Source organism: Protomyctophum parallelum (assembly GCF_964188405.1).
Source record: "Protomyctophum parallelum genome assembly, chromosome: 4".
NCBI classification, from domain to species: Eukaryota; Metazoa; Chordata; class Actinopteri; order Myctophiformes; family Myctophidae; genus Protomyctophum; species Protomyctophum parallelum.
This window is the reverse complement of record NC_139700.1, coordinates 4,559,536-4,579,322: the sequence shown is the minus strand read 5'-3', so window position 1 is coordinate 4,579,322 and position 19,787 is coordinate 4,559,536. Positions and strand designations below refer to the sequence as shown.

Genomic DNA, 19,787 nt, shown 5'->3' with positions numbered 1-19,787 from the left:
CTGATAGTTACTCATGATTACAGATTTGAATTGTTTTTAGACACCTTTTCAGGTTGAATTTGAAGGTCAAATAGTTGGAGGTCTCTCTTACTTCTGTGGGGAGACTGTTCCAGTGATGGGATCGAGGCTCTAACAGAGAAGACTGTTTTACCAAACACACTACGTCTGATTGGCACTTCACAGTCTCCTATGGTAGTTGCCATTTAAAAAATGAGACAAGCATCTGCTAAATGTTTGAAGCTGTCAAAAGTAAATAAGTTGTACTTTTGAACTATATGGCAATGGTGGTAACGGTTGGGCTTTTGCTCCATTGTTTTTAATGTCTGTTTGTAAAGTGATTCTATGGGTTTTAACGTTGTCTGATTTGTCTGTGACCAGGTTGTGAAACAGTACGTGTGAAAAAATCAAAGCATGCATGAAGAGTTTTAGCTGCGTCTGTTGTGAGATATGGTCTTATGTGTCTGAAGTTAGATAGATTGAATGATTTTATTGGCTACATTTTATTTTTTTAAACATATGTTTATTGATTTATTTTACAGTACAAAGAAGTATTTTCAAAACAATTGACATATATCCCCCCCCCCCCCACATCCCCATGGCAGCACAAATACAAATAAAATATCACGAAATGTTTTGACAATAATAAACACAAAAATAAATAAATAAATAAAACGAAAATAAAACACATTACATACAGTTAACCAAACAAATACACAATATCCGTCACAGTTCCCTACCCCCACCCCACAGCTGACTACTCAGTTAACCACTATACATCCAAAGCCTCTTCAATATCACCTCGCTTAAAGGAGAATTCCATGCTAGAATGCTTTCTTATCTTTCTTACCTTTCTTTGTAGTTGTTACGTCCCCACCAAAGAGGTCCAGGTGTTATTTTGTGCAAAAACTCCTTATTGGCTATTTCCCCTACCATAAGCGCTCAATGAATTGCATTGAATTGAATGGGAATTGAATGGGGCTATGGGGTGTTGTGCTAGTTCGCTTATTTCCATCGAAATAAGTAGTAAAGTGTGCCGCTTGGGATATTATTTACATTATGAAGAGAGGATATATACAAAGAAATTATAATTTTGAGCAATGGAAATAAGCGAATTAGCACAACACTCCATAGCCCCATTCAATTCCCATTCAATGCAATGCAATTCATTTAGGGCTTATGGTAGGGAAAATAGCCAATAAGGAGCTTTTGCACAAAATAACACCTGGACCTCTTTGGTGGGGACGTAACAACTACAAAGAAAGGTAAGAAATCCTTTTAGTATGGAATTCTCCTTTAATGAAGTCCAAGAACTTCTCCCATATATCATAGAATACCGCAGGTATTGGCTACATTTTTAATCTGTTTTTGAAATGTCAAGTTTGAGTCTAGTGTGATTCCAAGATATTTAAATTCTACCTGAATGCTGTTACCCTCGATAAGAATAGACTTCATCAGTGGAATTGTGTTGCTAAGGAACAACTTAATCTCAGTCAGTTACCGATATAACATTGTTGAATGTTGAAATGAAAGTGGGAAAATATAACAAATATAATTATATCGTAGTGTAAATATATTTAAAAAAAAAAAAAAAACATTTGGATAAAATTTGAGGATAAAATAGATTGAAAACGCTGAAACCTCCCAAGTCCCAAGCAGACTCCCAAGTCCCAAGCCGACTAAATATTATATTCTTTGGGTATAGAATACGCAGCAGTCATTTTATGCACATTAGTACAGTTAAAGTGTGAATGAATGAGCTACAACAGTGAAGGTGCATTCATCTGTTGATGCAGCTGATTGGCCGTTGTGCGTAGAGCGCAACCCTCAATCATCCATTGGAATGCAAATGCCAGCCTTTCAGCCTTTGTAGTGTACTCGTCTGGCAGGTATATCTCTGAGTGCTTCTGATTGACGACGACAACAACACATCATGCCTAGCCAACATGTAATTCCTGGAAACGCCTCTGGTTAAAATGTCTCTGCTCCTCTGCAAGGAAAAGGTTGGCTGTTGTCCTGTCATCTCCACCCCTCCCCCACACACGCACGCGCACACACGCGCACACACACACACACACACACACACACACACACACACACACACACACACACACACACACACACACACACACACACGCATGCACGTACACACACACTGCATGTTCAAATGGATGAAATATTTGATTAATATTGTATAATATTCAGTATTATCATGTTTTTCTATTAAGCTATTTTATGTTTGACTCTGGTTCTCCATTTTATTTAATTATCTATGCTGCATCATCCAAGTCACGACGAGGCTTCAATGTCTGAGAGGCAGTAATGCATTTTCATATTAGAACACACACACGAGCGCGTGCACGCACACATGAGCGCGCACACACACACACACACACACACACACACTCCAGTCTCCAGTTAAGCCAACGGCACAGTAACGGACGGATGAATGTTGGACTACCAAATTAAATTAAGCAAAAAGACTAAATGGTCCTGGAAGCATATTAGATTGCGAGTGAGTGTGTGTGTGTGTGTGTGTGTGTGTGTGTGTGTGTGTGTGTGTGTGTGTGCGCGTGCGTGCGTGTGCGTGCGTGCGTGTGTGCGTGTAAGGTAAGGCTTCGTCTCAGGGGAATAAACAACCTTTTCCTCTGAGAGGAACAAAAGGAACCGAGGAGCATAGATATGTTGCCTTCATAAACACAGCCGGAAGGTTTCACATTATACAGACGAAGATGTTTCACATTATACAGATGAAGACGACGCTTGCACGAGTTTCAATTCTCATTCCTACCTTCAATTTGAATAAGTTTTCATAATATTAACATATCACATAAACGTGAATTTCTTTTCAGAAGCGAATACAGATCGTGTAGAGTAGACGTGTACTGGCTCGATTTAACGAAACGGAAAGGAGCTGCCACAAATAGCACAATGTATATTTGTGTTTGTGTGTACATGTGTGTGTGTGTGTGTGTGTGTGTGTGTGTGTGTGTGTGTGTGTGTTCGTGCGCACAACCGTGCATGTGTGTTCCTGTTCCTGTGTGTACGTCTGTCAGCCATACAAAACAAGGGTACGGCCCTTTTCAGCATGACAGACAGTGATACAGACTGACAGACTAGCAGACAAACTTTTGAAGGCAGAAGGAGGTATTTGCGGATGCAGAGCAAATCCCAGTCCCCGGATGCTCAGATTTTCTCCACTTCAAGCAAACTGGGTCAAGTACAAAGGCCTTCAATTCAATTTGACCGTGCCCGAGACCTTCCCCCAAAAGCCAAATGAGAATTAGGGACAAGATCGTTTGTCTTCACGTGTCCATTTTGTTATGGATTTTTATTCATCCCTCCTCCATCCATTCCATCCATGTAGTAGGCAGGCATATGGCCCTTGCCCTGGACTGAAAACTCAGACAGCTTCAAGCTCCTTAATGAGGCTGGACAGATGGCTGGACTGGGGTGAGGACAGGGATTCAGGGAAGCTTGGGGGAGGGAGAGGAGAGCCGGTATGTGTCGTGATGTATTTTGAGTGAGGACAGGTGAGGCTGGAGAAGAGCGAATCTGGCCAGGGAGGCAGGGACTATATGTACTGTTTAAAAAAACATTTAAAAACATTTTCTGGCTGATGTATTGCTCAAGGACACAGTCACAGCACTATTGATTCACTGGTCATTGTACTGTGTTTGCAGTGCACTTTTTACATCAGAGAGCACCACCATTTTTTAAAGAAAATAGTGTGAGAAATATAACAAAGTAGCACTAAAGGGAATACTAAATCACACAGGGGACACTGGAGAACAGAGACATTGCAAAAGAAGAGATGAGGAGAAGAGGAGAGGAGAGATGGGGAGAGCAGAGCACAAGAGAAGAGAAGAGAAGAGAAGAGAAGAGAAGAGAAGAGAAGAGAAGAGAAGAGAAGAGAAGAGAAGAGAAGAGAAGAGAAGAGAAGAGAAGAGAAGAGAAGAGAAGAGAAGAGAAGAGAAGAGAAGAGAAGAGAAGAGAAGAGAAGAGAAGAGAAGAGAAGAGAAGAGAAGAGAAGGAGGAGAACATAACTCACCAGCTGCAACCAGATGTTGGTAGTCAGTACCTGGTTCTTCTCATCCTGAAAATAAACACATCACACAACTTAGTAAGATGTTAGGCTACATTTTGGCAACGCCATTTAAGTGTCTCTCTACTCACAAGCTTCCTGTGCTAAAATGACTGTGCTAATTAGCAGTTTGCACCACCCATCTGCCACTACCGTCAGATAAATTCTTTGAAAATCTGTCCCCTCGTACGTGAGCAGTAGTAAATCAAGCACAATCCATAATCAACCACATAAATCATTCTCATACTATTTGTGTGATCCTTGATCCTTCCTTTAATGCATAAAGGAGGAGCATGTATTAGTGACACAAAAGGTGAGCTTAAAATGACAAGAACAGAATGCAGAAATAGCTAAACGCATCTAATGCAAAAGGCTCAACAACTCAGGCCCACTTTGTCCACGAAAACATTCCTGTGATCCTAGACGAATCATGGAAGGAGGAAGTAATAGAATAGAATTGACAAGAGTAAGTATAAGAGGAGGAAGAGGAGAGGAGGTCAAATAATGTTGTTTTTAACTGATATAGAGAACAGGATATTGGAGCCGAGAAGGACAAATCTGAGAGGGTTGGATTTGAACAGAACATTAGATAGATGTCTAGTAGTTACATAGCCTCGGAAACCCAGACGTTTTAGTTACACAACTCTAGCAGAGCAGAAGAAACAATTAGGGGAAAAACAAGAAACTGCTGCTACTGTAGCTAATAGCGTAACTAATAGCATTCCAGCTGCGTTCCCGTCTAGGCTGTACTATGTGTATTTATGTGTCCTCAAGCTGAGCCTTGTGAAGCTGTCAACCAGTCCATCTGTCCATCCCAGATTCTACATGGACGTCAAACTTTGAGTCAGCTATTGCACACGGGTAGGGGTCATCGCCATGCCGGCTTGTGGTGGACATTTTTGTCCATTTCCGCCTGAGCAGTATGGGTGGGAGGGTTGAGGGTTTTCTTTCTCTTTTTTGTCCTTGTATTTCTTTTAATGTAATTCATATCATAAATGTTTGTGTAACAATTTATAATCTGTTCTCAATAAAAAACCTATTTGACAAAAAAAAAATCTATTTCTGCCACGGACATACCAAATGAGTGGACAGTAATACAGAAACACATAAGGAGCTAGCCCTGAATGAACACCATGATGCATGCTATGCCTTTGCATTCAGTAATTGGGTTGTATGATCAAAATAAGAACATTATACATTTATAATGTGTAATGTAAAAAATGTAATCTAAAAGTTGCTACGTTTGCTACAGTATGTTGATGATGATGACCCCTGCACACAGTACAAGGGAGACGCAGGAGGCTGACTCTGCTGAGATTTAACCCTATAGTCAGCTAACATGGTCAGAGCAAACCACCAATGATAAACACACACACACACACACACACACACACACACGCGCACACACACACACACACACACACACACACACGGATGTGTGCACGCTTCTCGAGTAATATATCACTAGTGACTTGTTACTACCCAACACTGGGCATTTTAGATTTGAACCACTTATTTTCTATTTTATTTTATGCTTTGGTTATTAAAAAATAGAAGATCCACAAGCTCATAGTGTGTCACTTTGTGAACATTTGTGCAAATCTTTTAATTATTGTTTAAACAAACATTCTTTACTCAAATCTTTGCATCTCAGGGGTCCCGGGAACAAAAGTATTTTGAGATGGGGTCTGCGCCTGCGGCCAAATGCATATTGTATAAGTAAGTCCCATGTAAGTCCGTTTCACAATGTTTTCGCGTCTCGCGGCAGTAATGTCACTTTCCGCATTTCCTAGTCACCTACTTGCGGCAGGCAGTATGTGGAAATGTCCATACTGGTCTATAATGGTCTTGATAGGAACATACTGGTTGATTATAGGTTGAAAACATTCGAAGCGAACAAGATGTGCACGAGTGTCACAGTAAGTTTCATGTTAAGTTGTCATGTCCTCACATGTCAAAGAAAACAGCAGTAATGTAATCTACACTTCAGTCAGACAACTCACGAATAGATTAAACAATATTTATTGCAGAATGAGTAATGAGTGTGCATATGATATTTGACTTGGCGTTCGGCTCTGCTGGATTTCTCCCTGCTCGGCATGATTAAGCAACATCATAAAACATAAGAGCAGGAAGATAGATATACAATAACCCCCCCATGGGGAGCATAGATAGCAGAGCCCACCGGTGGTGCTGGGGTGGTGGTGGGAGAAAACATCACATACAACCGGGAACCATGAGCAGAGGAAGGCAGGAAGAGCATGGAGTCTAGTGAGCTTAAGTAGCCTGCCCACTTAGTCAGCTGACTGCCGCATCGGTGAATGACGTGTGAGACTTGCACACACGTATACTCCCACATAGTAATGCAGCATGTTAACCCCTTGAGCATAGTATGGGCTTTTGAGCATGACAAGAACCTCCCTTGAGGTTGACTGACTGAACTGACTCCGCCGCTCCGCGCGCTGCGTTTGATTTGGCAACAAAATGTTTCATATTTGTATGGCGTTTTCATATATATGCCTGGTTTGGTCCATTTTGCTTCTTGAAGTGAGAAGGGACAAAATATGACAAGACGACATGATTTGAGGTGAGATGAGGTGACGCGCAGCGAGACGAGATAAGACGAGATAGCATCACGGCTGACAGTCAGGATTATGAGAGAACAGGCAGAGAATACAGATAAATATGTCTGGTGATTATGATCGTGAGGAGGTGTAATGTGCAGTAGCACTACATGAGATCTCTGACACTGACCAATGGTGTCCACTGTTGTCCAATGTTATGCATTATGCATCTAATACTTAGGGTTCCGTTGAGACCTTCTATCAGTGAATGGCACCTGAACCAAATGGTTCAGGTGCGGAGTTCAGGTGCGCCTTGGGATTTTGTGACAACATTTTTGTTGTTGTCATTATATCATTTATCGTTGCTGTCGGGCAAAAACCTTGTATCTCCATAATTCAACATATGTTTTGTTTTCCTCATAAAGTGATGCGTGACGGGTGTAGCACAAAATGTTACTTTTATTTTAATAATAATGTTGGGTGGAATCCTTTGGACATACAAGGATTCCACGGTCCACCCAACAGCGACGATATTATACTTAAATTCTTTGTCACCTCTATTGTGTTCTATCCCATTATCTCTTACGTTACGTCTCTTAGTACGTTTTAACAGCGGGTGAGCATCGGCCGACACATCGCCCAATCGCCCGTCATCGCCCAGAAAGATGAATTATTTATATTATTTATATTTATATTATATAAATTATTTCTAACCCTAACCCAGACCTGGGCATTGTACGGCGTCGGCTGACTCTGACCGGCCCGCGAAAGATTCCTTGATAATTAGAAAATAAAACATACTTTCAGTACCATATGGGTGGACTAAAACCGCATTGCTTTTATTTTGATGTATTCTCACACTGCACGCAATCTGCACGTCAACTGTGCACGTGAATTGCGTGTGATTGAGAACCTGTCTTCCTTCCTTCACCCGCCTCATATGCGAAAATGTCAGCTTTTTTGACTTATGGGTGACAACAGCGCCGGTGAATGCAAATAGCCATGAAGCCCAGCTAAGCATATTGAGTTTGTGCTTGAAATGTACTGTAATTCTGCAAACTGTTAATAAATATTTCAATCAATCAATCAATCAAGCATGCAGCTCCACAACACGGTAGGGCAGGCGCAAGATTACCAAACTTCCTCGCAGGAGGAGTTAAATCCCATTATGCTTTATTTAACCCGCTCTAACCAGCCTTGCCAATAAAGTTAACTTAAGATGTCTTAAGATGCTGCATCATACGGCGGTGTTGCGCTCCGAATGTGGCATGCTTCTGAAGTTCAGAGCGGTTGGGCGATGCGCCGTGAGCTTGTGGATCATCTGTTTTCGGCACACGAGTCGACCGTTGTACCACAAAGTAAATCTGGCAGAACGTGCACACATTAATGCCTGCCAGGCTGCCAAGTCTCAACAATATCATCACTGGTTGGCTTGTTAATGTGTTTTCAGAACGTCGTTGTTTAATGGTTGTGAGTGACTCAAAACTGTGACTAAAACAGCTACCTCTAATGTTCTCATTGTTAAAATAAAATGCTAGTATTTACATGACTTGTAACTTAAACAAAAACATAGTTTTCAACTGGGAAAGGAAACGTCTCAAGCATGCAAGTAGAAAGTAAAAAAATCGCCGGTAGTCGCCGGCTCCCATAGGCAAATTATAATGCACTTCCGGACAATTCGCCTGGCTGTTGCCCGTGACGTACTGTCACAGTAGCCGCCATCAGAGCAGAGAGCAGAGTGAATATTCTATATTGTTAATGAGTCCGTATGCAGGATATGCGTTTGACGCTCTCTGGTGTTGGATAATGAAGCTCCCTGCTGTGAGGAGTGCATTGAATTTATGTCTTGTATGGAACAGTGCGTGCCTAAAACACTAACTCTCTCTCTCTTTACGAATACACATACGCATGCACACGCGCGCGCACACACACACACACACACACACACACACACACACACACACACACACACACACACACACACACACACGCACACACACACACACACACACACACACACACACACACACACACAGTGTGGGGTCACAGCATAGAGCTTGTTAAACTCCGCTGCTTCTGCCACGGTCCTATGCTTCAAAGACATGAAACCGTGTTGAAAGTAACCCAGAGAGAGACAGACAGTTTGTCACAATTACAATTGCTATTTTTGAAAAGAGAGAGGGGCCGGCAGCCGCTCCTACCGTAGTAAACTGTAAACTCTCTCTCTCTCTCTCTCTCTCTCTAACACGCTGTTAAGTTACCGCGACTAAGACTACATTTGCCGTCAATAATAAGCAGTGTAAAATGTAGTTCATTGGGACGCTTTATTGTGAAGGGCCCTTCACGTTAACTTTACCACAAATGAACTTTCCCGAATCCCGAAGCTGTCCCATTCATTGCCACAGCCACAGACGGCAGGCACGTGTGTCGCATGTGAGTAGCAGTAAGATGTTTTTCGATATGCAACCAGTGCGCCTACAGTATATCAGTATGTATGCTATGCTTCAGGTGTGCTGCAGCTGAGCCACGTTGAGGGTTTTAGTCTGAAGTGGTATTGACGGTCCCGTTGGGGGGGGTGCTGGGCTGTCAATCTCGCTTTGGGGCCCCGAGTACATAATAGCCGCTACTTCTTCGCCAAGTCCCTCCCCAACCCGTCCTTGTCCAAAAGGGACGTTAGCAGTGAAGAGAGAGGGCAAGCTGTCCCTCTCCCCCATAGAGATGCAAGTTAAATGATGGGATTTCTCCATATAAATAATTGATCATTTCAGTAGCAAGTGCATCAAAATGTCTTCTGAAGGCCTGCAGCGGGCTAAATGTGCATGACATTATTTAAAATAGACTAGAAATACGAGGAAATGACAGAGGGAGAAATCAACTTTTAACGACCACCCAACAGGAGTTTTCATGTTGCATGGTAAGACTACGGTCATTAGTATTATTGCCATCACCTGGGTGGGTCAGTCGTGTAACTTCCCCGACATTAAGCCGTGTATATGTTCAACGACACAGTGGAATGGAAGCCAGCGACATGAAGATACAAAGATACATCCAAGCGTGTGTAGCTGTTGCAAATTGTGCAACAGCTACAAATACACTGTGTAGCTTTGCATCTTTTGCATCTGCCTGTGTGCTTTTGTTCAATCATTTCTTTATCCCACGATTTTGTAACCCATTTTTCACCCCTGTGTCAATTATCTAATGTGATCCTGGCCAGGGGGAGGCAGTTTAGAGACCAGAATTACTGCATGTTTTTTGTGAGGGTACCTACCCTAGGGGACATGGGGAGAACATGCAAACTCCACACAGAAAGGCCATTTCGCCTCGGGTATGGGCATTGATGACGCGAATGAGTGAACACGCCGCTAGCACCCACAGGGTCCCCAGCGGGAATCGAACCCAGGACCTTCTAGCTGTGAGGCGACAGCACTACCAACTGTGCCACCGTGCCCCGAAGTTCAAATATGTGAACGCACCAACAGACAGACAGAAATGGAGACTGAAAAAGTGAAGCTAGATGGAAAGGTTTTGATTCATAAATGGAGAAATAATTCTTGATTGACTGTCTGCCATACAAATAAGGTATTTTTCTCATTAACATCTCCTGTTTAACAGTCACTGTCAAATCAGCATGCCCACACCAGTAAGAACCCAATACACATACACAACTGTTGTGTAACATGTGTAACAGTCAGCACACACGCATGGATGCCACACATGCACGCACGCACGCACACGCGCACACACACACACACACACAGGTAGAGTACTAATAGTGTACAGGACATATTGACTGTGTGTTTTTGTGAGCATGTGTATGCATGCGTAAGAAGCTATTATGATATGACAAATGAGAGGATCCAACTCTGTCTTCATAGTCTGGCAGAGGTGTGTGTGCGCGCACACGTGCGTGCGTGCATGCGTGTGTGTGTGTGTGTGTGTGTGCACGTCCTCACCACGTCCATGATCTGCATCAAGCTGAAGCTGAAGTGAACAGTGAGTGAATGTGAGTCGTTGTAAACCGGTCTCTCCAGGGGGTTGTAGTTCCTCATCAGATCTTTGTACAGACGCCGCTGACCCTGTCCCTGCAGAGACACTGATGGACACGCACGCACACACACACACACACACACACACACACCCACACACACACACACGTTGCATTTTAAATAACGGTACTTTACATAGATAACATTTACATTCACCCATTCATACGCCGATGGTGGAGGAAACCATGAAAACGTATACCAACCTGCACACATCGGGATCAATTACATTTTCAATTCAAAGGGCTTTATTGGCATGAGAAAACATATGTTTACATTGCCAAAGCGGAAAGAACAATACAACAATGGGGGTTAAGAGTCTTGCTCAAGGACACTTCGACACAACTCTGGGGGAGACCCGGCATCGAACAGCCTCTACACCTGAGCCACTGTCCGTCCGTTCCCCCCCCCCCCCCCCACACACACACACACACACACACTCTCACACACTCACACACAGTGTGTCCCCTGGACCAGTGTGTCCAGGGACCCCCTGAGTGGATTCCCAGCAAAATAAGTTATAGAAATCGGTTTAAACACTTTTATGGCAGAGATTTAAAAAATAGACATTCTATGCGGTATGAGCCTGTAGATCAGCTATTTTATGGAATAACTATGCTTAAATAACTAAACCATAGATAGAGGATACACTTGTGTTGACAGGGTTCGCCCACTTGGACCCAGGGCTCCTTTTTAGCCTCTACACAAAATCTTTTTCCCGATCTGTTTATTCTGTTGGCCCGAGCGAGAATAGGGAGGGACGCTAGCTCTAGGGTTCCCCGAATTGAATACTGAAATTGAATTATGATTATCTGATGCTCTCACCCTCCCAGAGAGACATAAATATGAGTTCCCGGAAGGGACTTCCTGTGCGTGTGCCAGCCCTGAACCTTGATAACACCAGCAGCATCCTGCCAGTGCCAAGCCAGCAGCACATCGAAGCACAAAGATATAACTTAACTTACTCCACGTATAAGCTAATAAAGAGTAAAGTATTTGAATAGACTGAGGGCGCGGGGGGGGGGTCCTGACTGAGTCCTGACTGTTCCGTTGAGTAAGACCTACAGTCATCTGTTTATTCCTCCGTGCTGAATGTGAACAGCAGAATGTAAATTAACCTACGGTGATACGGTCTTGGCTCACTTGTTGTGACAGACAGACACTCATTCAGCAGTCAGTGAGTCACAGTGGTCCCCCGTGCACCAGTCCTCCTCACTCGGAGTCACTCCTCAGTTATCATCACTCAACTGGAAGTGTTCTCCAATGGTCATGATGGATTGGTCATGATGGAGCCGCCATAGCGTGGTAGCAAAACAATGAGACAATGGAGATGTTGTCTGGTCTTACTTAACAGCAGGTGTCAACGCCATGCTGGCTTGTGTGGGGACATTTTTGCCAAAATTCAATTTTTTCCTGGGACATACAAAATAAGTGGACAATATTACCAGAAACACATTTAAAGAGCTATAGCCCTGAATTACCATTACAGGTCTGTAACTCTGAGAGTTAAGGGAGTCCGTCCTTGCACAGAACCACTGCCAGTAAATCAGTGTCATAAATTGTCCCATTCTACAAACAATTTTCAATCAATCAATTTTAATACATTCTGAACTAGAAAAGCTGCAGACTTGGCATATAGTAATTGGTTTTTATGAAAAAATCAAAATACCGGACATATTGATGCCCCCCTGCCCTAGCTGCTTAACAGTTTAATTGACTCACTAGAAGACGTGGTTGCAAACAGCAGTGGCCGAGGGGGAGAGGGGGGGGTTACAGTTACACCCGGACACAGTACAGTGGTTCATTCAAAAACTAAAAGACACACATTTATGCTATTTGTCTACTCTTGGTACAGGTTGACTTCAGAGTTCAGACCAGGGACTGCCAAACTAACAGAAGTAGAACATAAAGCAGTTTAAGGACATATCCCGGAGGAGAGATGAGAGAGAGGTACGTGCCCGGGGTTATAGACGTCACCTACCGTGGAGCAGGCAACAGATACACAGCAGAAAAACGGTCGCAACCCGCGGCTCCATCCTGTCTTGTCTTGAGTGAGCGCGTCTCCCCCGTCCCCCCCCGGCCACCGGCGTGTGATGAAATCCAAATCCGTCACCGTCGCTCCGTTTCTAAAATACCGATTTAAAATGCCGGCATGCAGTGGCAGAAGATAGTTACAGAAGTGTCCGAAAGGTATCACCAGCAGGCAGCGGGCAGCGGCAGGGCACATGGGGTTGGTTGAAACGAGTTGTGTTCTGTTCAATTTGAAGCAGCTGTGCCAGTGTTGCTGACTGCTGAGAGTGTGGCGTATGATGATGACTTCTAGAGAGTAGAGAGCCCTCCAGAGGAAAGAGGACTAGAGGAGCAGAGGAGCGCCGGTAAAGTGAGGAACCGCGACGGAGACTCTCAGAATGAAAATAGAGAGAGTGGGGACTGGGGAGGGGGGGGGGGGGGGAGGCAAATACGTGCCTAAATGCAATGTAATGTTATGAGTACATTGAGTAGTGTGTGTGTGTGTGTGTGTGTGTGTGTGTGTGTGTGTGTGTGTGTGACTGTGCGTGCGTGCGTGCGTGTGTGTGTGTGTGTGTGTGTGTGTGTGTGTGTGTGTGACGTCCGATTAGTTGCTTGTTGAAGTGGAATTCTTATGATAAATAACAATAATGTCTATCAGACTATCATGCTCCTCATGTCCTGGTATTGTTCTATCTGTATTGGCCTGGTCTGGGGATTCGGGAAGATATGAACCTTTTTTGACTCATTGCAGAATTACAGTACATTTCAAGCACAAACTCAATACAAAGACTGTTAACTGTGAGTGGACGACCCAATTAAGCATTACACTTGTTTACAAGAGGGCCCACCTTGTTCAATTCATCAAAACATTTAGAGACGTACAAATAGACACTTCTATATACCGGTAGTCAAAGAACAGAACAGGAATTCATCATAAAGGAGGTAAAAAGGGAAAAGAAACATATGAGGGGGGAAAAGGGGTGGGTGGGGGATTCAGATTTTACGGGGGCCATGCAGTTTCGAATTTCAGCCGTCCGTAGGTGTCCTTTGAGGGCGGTTTTGAAGGAGTCAAGGGATTCACATGTCTTACTGACTGCTGGTAGGGCGTTCCATATTTTGGTGGCATAGGAGCGAAATTAATTTAGTCCCTTGTTTGTGCCGAATCTGGGTTGCACATGGTTTGTTGAACTCTGGTGTTGTGGGTGTGGACTTCATTGACATTAAGGAAGTATTTTGACAGGGTATCTTGGTGGTGTATCTGTATCGAATCTTGTGGACCAGGTGCTGTACTCAGACTGTCGTCAACCCTAAGCCATTCCAGCCTGTCAAAGTGGGCAGGGGTGAGGTGGGTTCAGGGGGTGAGGCCAAGTAGTATAGCCTGACCAGTTTGTTTTGGGAAGTCTGGAGCCTAGTTTTAAGGGCCTTTGAGGTTCTGTGGTACCAGAAGGTGCATGCATAGTCGAAGAAACCTTGTACGAGGGCTCCTGTTAGGGTCTTCAAGGTGTTTTTGTTGACCAGTGAGGAGATCCTGTATAGGAATATTGTTCTTTGGTTAGCCTGACCTAAGCAGAGACATTTCTGGTCTAGAGGGGCGGGTCGCGCCTCAGAAATGCGCGCACCCTGATTGGATCTCATCGATCTGTCCGTCACCCCCGGCCCCTCCTCTCCCCCCTAGTGCAGCGCTACGTCACATCATTTAGAGCGACGCCCACCCGGAAGGGTTGACTTCCACTTTTAGACTGGTTCAGCCCACGGCTTTTTCCAGGCTTTCATCTTTCGCGCAGACGAAATGAAAGCCTGGGTATCGAGGCTATTCTTTGGTTGACTTTTTTGATTACGTTGGTGGCCATTTTATCACCGGAAAGATTTGCCTCCAGGATGGATAACATTGTCACCCACTCTAATCAAGAAGTCATTAGCCTTGCTGAGATTAGTTAGTTTTTCCCAGGTGTAAGGATAGTTTGTTATCAGTGAGCCAGGTGCAGATTCTACCGAGCTCAGAGCTGAGGGCCTTTTCAACCTGCAGCTTGCTCCTGTCCGAGACCAGCAGTGCTGAGTCATCTGCGAATAGGAACAAGTTTCAGTCACAAGCTGATGTCATGTCTTTAACCCATTCTGAACGGGCACCCATTTTGGTGTTAGCATCATGTTATGCTTTAGCTATTGAAAAATAGCAGATCTACAAGCTCATAGCGCGCCACCGAGTGGCGCGATACGAGCTTGTAGGTCTGCTATTTTTGAAAAATCGAAGAACGACTGACATTTTTTAGAATCTGATCTCAGGTCAGAATGGGTTCATCAGACCAGTGTGTGTCCGGCGGAAACCTCGTATGAATCTGATCTCAGGTCAGAATGCCCTAGTATGCTACCTTGTGGAATGCCAGTACGCCACAGCTCACTGGGAGGGGGGGGGGGGGGGGGGGGGGGGGGGACAGTGTTCCGTTCACCTTCACCATCTGTTCTCTCTCCTCCAGGTAGGATTGCATCCAGCTCACTGATGTGCTATCAAAACCAATTTCTTTCAGCTTGTTTACCAGTATGGAGTGGTGTCAAAAGCCTTGTGGAGGTCCAGCATGACCATGCCACAGTATTTGCCAGCATCCACCTCTTGTTTGATGCGGTCGCTCGATTGCTGATTGCTGGTGGTGTTCTGTATAATACCATAATAATTTGCCATTTCATGTGGGTAGATTGATTCTCAATAATGTAATGCACCATGACAAAGATGTTAAAATGAATTGGATTTATTTTATGAGTGAAGTCACTGGTGATTCGAAATGTCGATCATCATGATGATGTCATGAATGATGTCACACTGGCGGCCGCAGTCTCCGTTGCAAACTAATTGGAAATGAGCCGGCTGCTTATGTTGATTTTGTCTGTTTTATTTTACTGTCAGATTTATCATTTATCAGATTTATCGTATTTCAAAGTCACATGTGGATAGCCATGCAGGAACCAGGGTAGTACACCGGATGTTGTGTTGATAATTGAGGGTGATCTTGATCAATGACCCTAGCTACCCCAACCATGGACTATTACAGTTGTTACCGTCTGGTAAGCAGTAGCATAGCCTCAAGGCCCGGACAAGTCCCGACTTACGTCCCATTAGGGAAAGAAACATCAATTATCACCATTCGTAACTATGCCCAAAATCTGCAATCTGCATTTTATTTTTATGCAAACGGAAATATAAATTACTTTCTCACTCTATGTCTCGCTCTCACCCCATTGTGCTACTGTAGGCCTATGTGATTTTGCGCAGGCTTTTCTGACAATCCTGTATGCATGATGTGCTCCTGAAGGGACATAGACTTCATTACACCATTAGAATCCTGTACATTCAGAGTCAGATCCCTCTTGTAAAAGAGATTCTATATCTCAATAAGGCCTACCTGGTCAAATAAAACATTTAATAAATGAAGGTAAAATCCTGAACTGTACATTTCACATTGTAGTCATTCAGTTGATTTGTGAGAAAAAAACAACCTCATCTACACATGTATTGTACTGTCTGAATGGATGCTGTGTCTAATGTATTATGTACTATCCGAATGAATGTTGTGTTTAATGAGTGTAAAAAGTTTCAATATTTGTAAAACGTTGTGAGTGAGACTGTTAACACCGCTGAGAGAGGTAGGGAGAGAAAGGGAAAAAGAATGAATCATACTGTATACAGTAAGAGGGAAATAAGACAACAGAAGAGAGGGGAGATAAAGAGATGGACCAAGGGAAGGATGGGGAGACGAGAGCCACATCCAGAGAGAGAGTTAATTGGTTTTCCTTCTAGCCCTGGCTTCCAGTTAGATCTCTGCTGTACATATATACAGTAAGTTATCGCAGTACAGTGGCTGTCTGTCTGTGTTGTATCAAACCCACATCTGCAGCGGTGACTGTGGCATATCACATGAAAACCAGTAGAGACAGCTGACACCAGAACAGCCCAGCAAGCAGGGAAGTGGCTGACAACACAAACACAACCAACACAGTGCTTGCTGGCTGAGTCACTATGGATTCACTAACTCATTATTATGCTCTCTACTCTCCTGCAGAGTAATTTAGTTTACGGGTCCATCCAGGTCCATCTTCACACTCTCACTGTTAAACCAACACAGAGGATTATACTGTGCGGCCGGTGTGCTCCGAGAAGCATCGTCAGAACTCTGAGTATGTTGTTGAGTCCAACTCACTGGACGAGAGAGAGAGAGAGAGAGAGAGCATGGAAAGGGGAAAACGACATGCAGAAAGAGTGAGTCAGTATGAGAGAGAGGGAGATGTGTAATTGGAAAGAGCTAGTTGGTTCCCAATATCCACCTGACTACCAATCTGAATATCCAACCTTCCACATGACTGTTGTTTTGAGCAGGTGTGTTGTGCTGTGAGCCTGTGTTATAGGCCTACCAGCGCTACCAGATTTTTGTACTTTTCCCAATTTTTCATGTGTTTATGAGGTGACAGTACTTCATTAGACCCCTTGGTGTGGTTGTTGTTATGTGCAATGATGTCTTCCCTTTGTATTTAGGGTTTCTTCCTGGAGGCTGAAACCTTGACAGTAAAACGTGCCAATGAAAAAAAAAGTAATATAGTGTCATTACACTATCTAACCCCTTCCCCTTTATCATACAACAACAGCTGTGGTTGTGGCTTCAGTTCAGGTGGATCACCACTCATCACCACCCACCAGGCAAACCAGTTACCAGGCATAGGCTACGCTAGTGTCGCCACTCTCTTACCATATTACTCTGCCCCTGGGGAGAGGGGTACTCTGGGCCTGGGCGACGCCAGCGGCCCCCTGATGGTGGGTGGTCCGCCCGGGATGGTGACACCGAGTGCCTCGCTGCCTTGTTCTGCTGAAATTGCCTGACCCCCGTCCCTGGTTTCCCTCTCTCCGGTTAGGGACCCCTTGTCCTGGGACGTCTGAAGCCGTGCCACCGTGCTACTACTCTCCCCTCGTACCTCCCCCTGTTAAGTCCTTGAGACAGTTTCCATCCAGGTGCCCAGCTGCGTTATGTGGCCTAATGACTCCCTATGTTATTTAATGGACTTTCTTGGTTGGCCCTGTTGGCCGGTTCTCCTCATTCTTTCTTTTTTCTTCTGTAAAGTTCTCTGTGTTCCTCCTGTGCCTTGTAGCTACCTCGAGTTGAGTTCTTGATCACCCCGTGAGGTGGTACCTTTTTAAGTAAAGCTATCGTGCTGCTACTAGGGATGCTTCGATCAGGTTTCTTTGGGACCGAACCCGATCACCAATCACCGATTGTTTTTCTCATGATTGGCCGATACCGACAGGTCCGACACCGGAGGCAAATTTGAATATTTCCAAAATAATTATATGCCAAACCCCATGTCAAAACTGTTCCTGTGTGTGGGGAGGAAGGGGAGTACTGTTTAGGCCTGGCACAAAAATGTAAAAGGATATTATACAATATAGACTATCTGATTGACATTTATACCACATAAATGGTGTAAAAGATCGCTTTCTCCAGATAGGGTAAATTGCCGATCGGTTCATTCATACGAGGTTTCCGCCGGACACACACTGGTCTGATGAACCCATTCTGACCTGAGATCAGATTCTAAAAATGTCAGTCGTTCTTCGATTTTTCAAAAAATAGCAGACCTACAAGCTCGTATCGCGCCACTCGGTGGCGCGATATGAGCTTGTAGATCTGCTATTTTTCAATAGCTAAAGCATAACATGATGCTGACACCAAAATGGGTGCCCGTTCAGAATGGGTTAATTTCATTAGATATAATTAAGGTATCTCCATCCATTGAAGGACTATCAGTCACCAGAAGCAAGCATTTAGTCAAGTCAGTGTTTCAATTAGTTAACATGGAGTTTGAATTATGGGCTCGTATAGGAGAAGGCCAAACATCTCATTATTGAGTCAAGCATGCACAAATTAGCCAGTGTGGTCGTGGCCCAGGGGCCCTTGGCTCTCAGGGGCCCTTCAGGGAAATTGGACTGTGCTGTACTAGGTTTGACGCCCTGAAAAGGGCACCTGGGGCCCTTCATTGGCCATTGATTTAGTTAAATTTAGGTCAAAAAGACGATAAAAACACAGAAAAATGCCAAAAATGTCGCACGCACGCGTGCTATGGGGGCCCTGCAAAATGTACCGGCCCAGGGGCCCTCGTGGGGTTAATCCGTCCCTCTGCACACAAAAGCCAGAATAGATTATTAAATTATTGTAGATTTTGATATTTAGTTGACTAAGACTAAACTAAACTTAAGACTAAATCAGAATTTAGTTAGAATGAAAGTGACCCAAGTTAAATTCCCATTTGGCTCTAATCTGATCAAGTTTCATCAGACACATGCATTATAGTTAAAAGGAATTCAAACAGTTAAACGTTAACAAATGTACTTTGTTGTTGAGAGTTGTGATTTTTTGCTGAATAATCTAATAAAATCTCAATTTGTAGGCTACTTTTGCCTATCAGCAAATTAAATGTGACTCATGCATTTTCTGAAACTACTTTTAAGATAAGTTCAGTCAGGACAACTCATGAATGGATAGAATATATATTTATTGAATATAAAATGAGCAATATATTTATTATGGCTTGGCGATGAATATTGGATCTGCTTTTTATAGGTACCATGAACCGTGAATCATGACGTTATGCTGAGGCCCAATGAACGGCCGCCGGCAACTGCACTGAGTTTCCTGACTGAACTTGTTTTGTGCATGTCTGTGACGCAACGCTCATTTGTCCAGGGAAGATGCCTTTTAGATCTCAATGGAGCATGTTTATCTGCAGGGTTGTCAAAGTGGCAGTCCACAGGCCCTTTTATCACAGCTAGCTGGACAACAGGTAGCCTCGGAAACCCAGACGTTTTTATTTCCAGGGAGAAAAAAACAGGTTACTTTCCCTATTATATACAGAGCCTTGCCCTTATGATGGTTTAACCACTTTTCATTTCCATAGTTTGAGCATGTCATGGCAGTGCCAGTGGAACATTTTCAGGGTTGTTCGGAATCGGATGCCACAGGTGTAAAGTACCTGCCCTCCACTACCAGAGAATATCACAACTTTCCCAATGGTGAGCATGGACGCCAGAGCACAATACATGTGCCTTGACTG

The 19,787-nt window shown here is 43.9% G+C and overlaps 1 protein-coding gene across 1 annotated transcript in view; it reads right to left on the bottom strand.

Moving 5' to 3' along the window:
* The window catches only part of LOC310858045 (neuronal acetylcholine receptor subunit alpha-7-like), a gene marked incomplete at its 5' end in the record, with an annotated part of 75,070 nt that overhangs the window by 50,643 nt on the left and 4,640 nt on the right, over positions 1-19,787 (bottom strand). The window contains 2 exons of the mRNA XM_083764093.1: positions 4,049-4,093; positions 10,599-10,738. Coding sequence (XP_083620219.1) covers positions 4,049-4,093; positions 10,599-10,738 — 185 coding nt within the window. The remainder of the gene's footprint in view (positions 1-4,048; positions 4,094-10,598; positions 10,739-19,787) is intronic.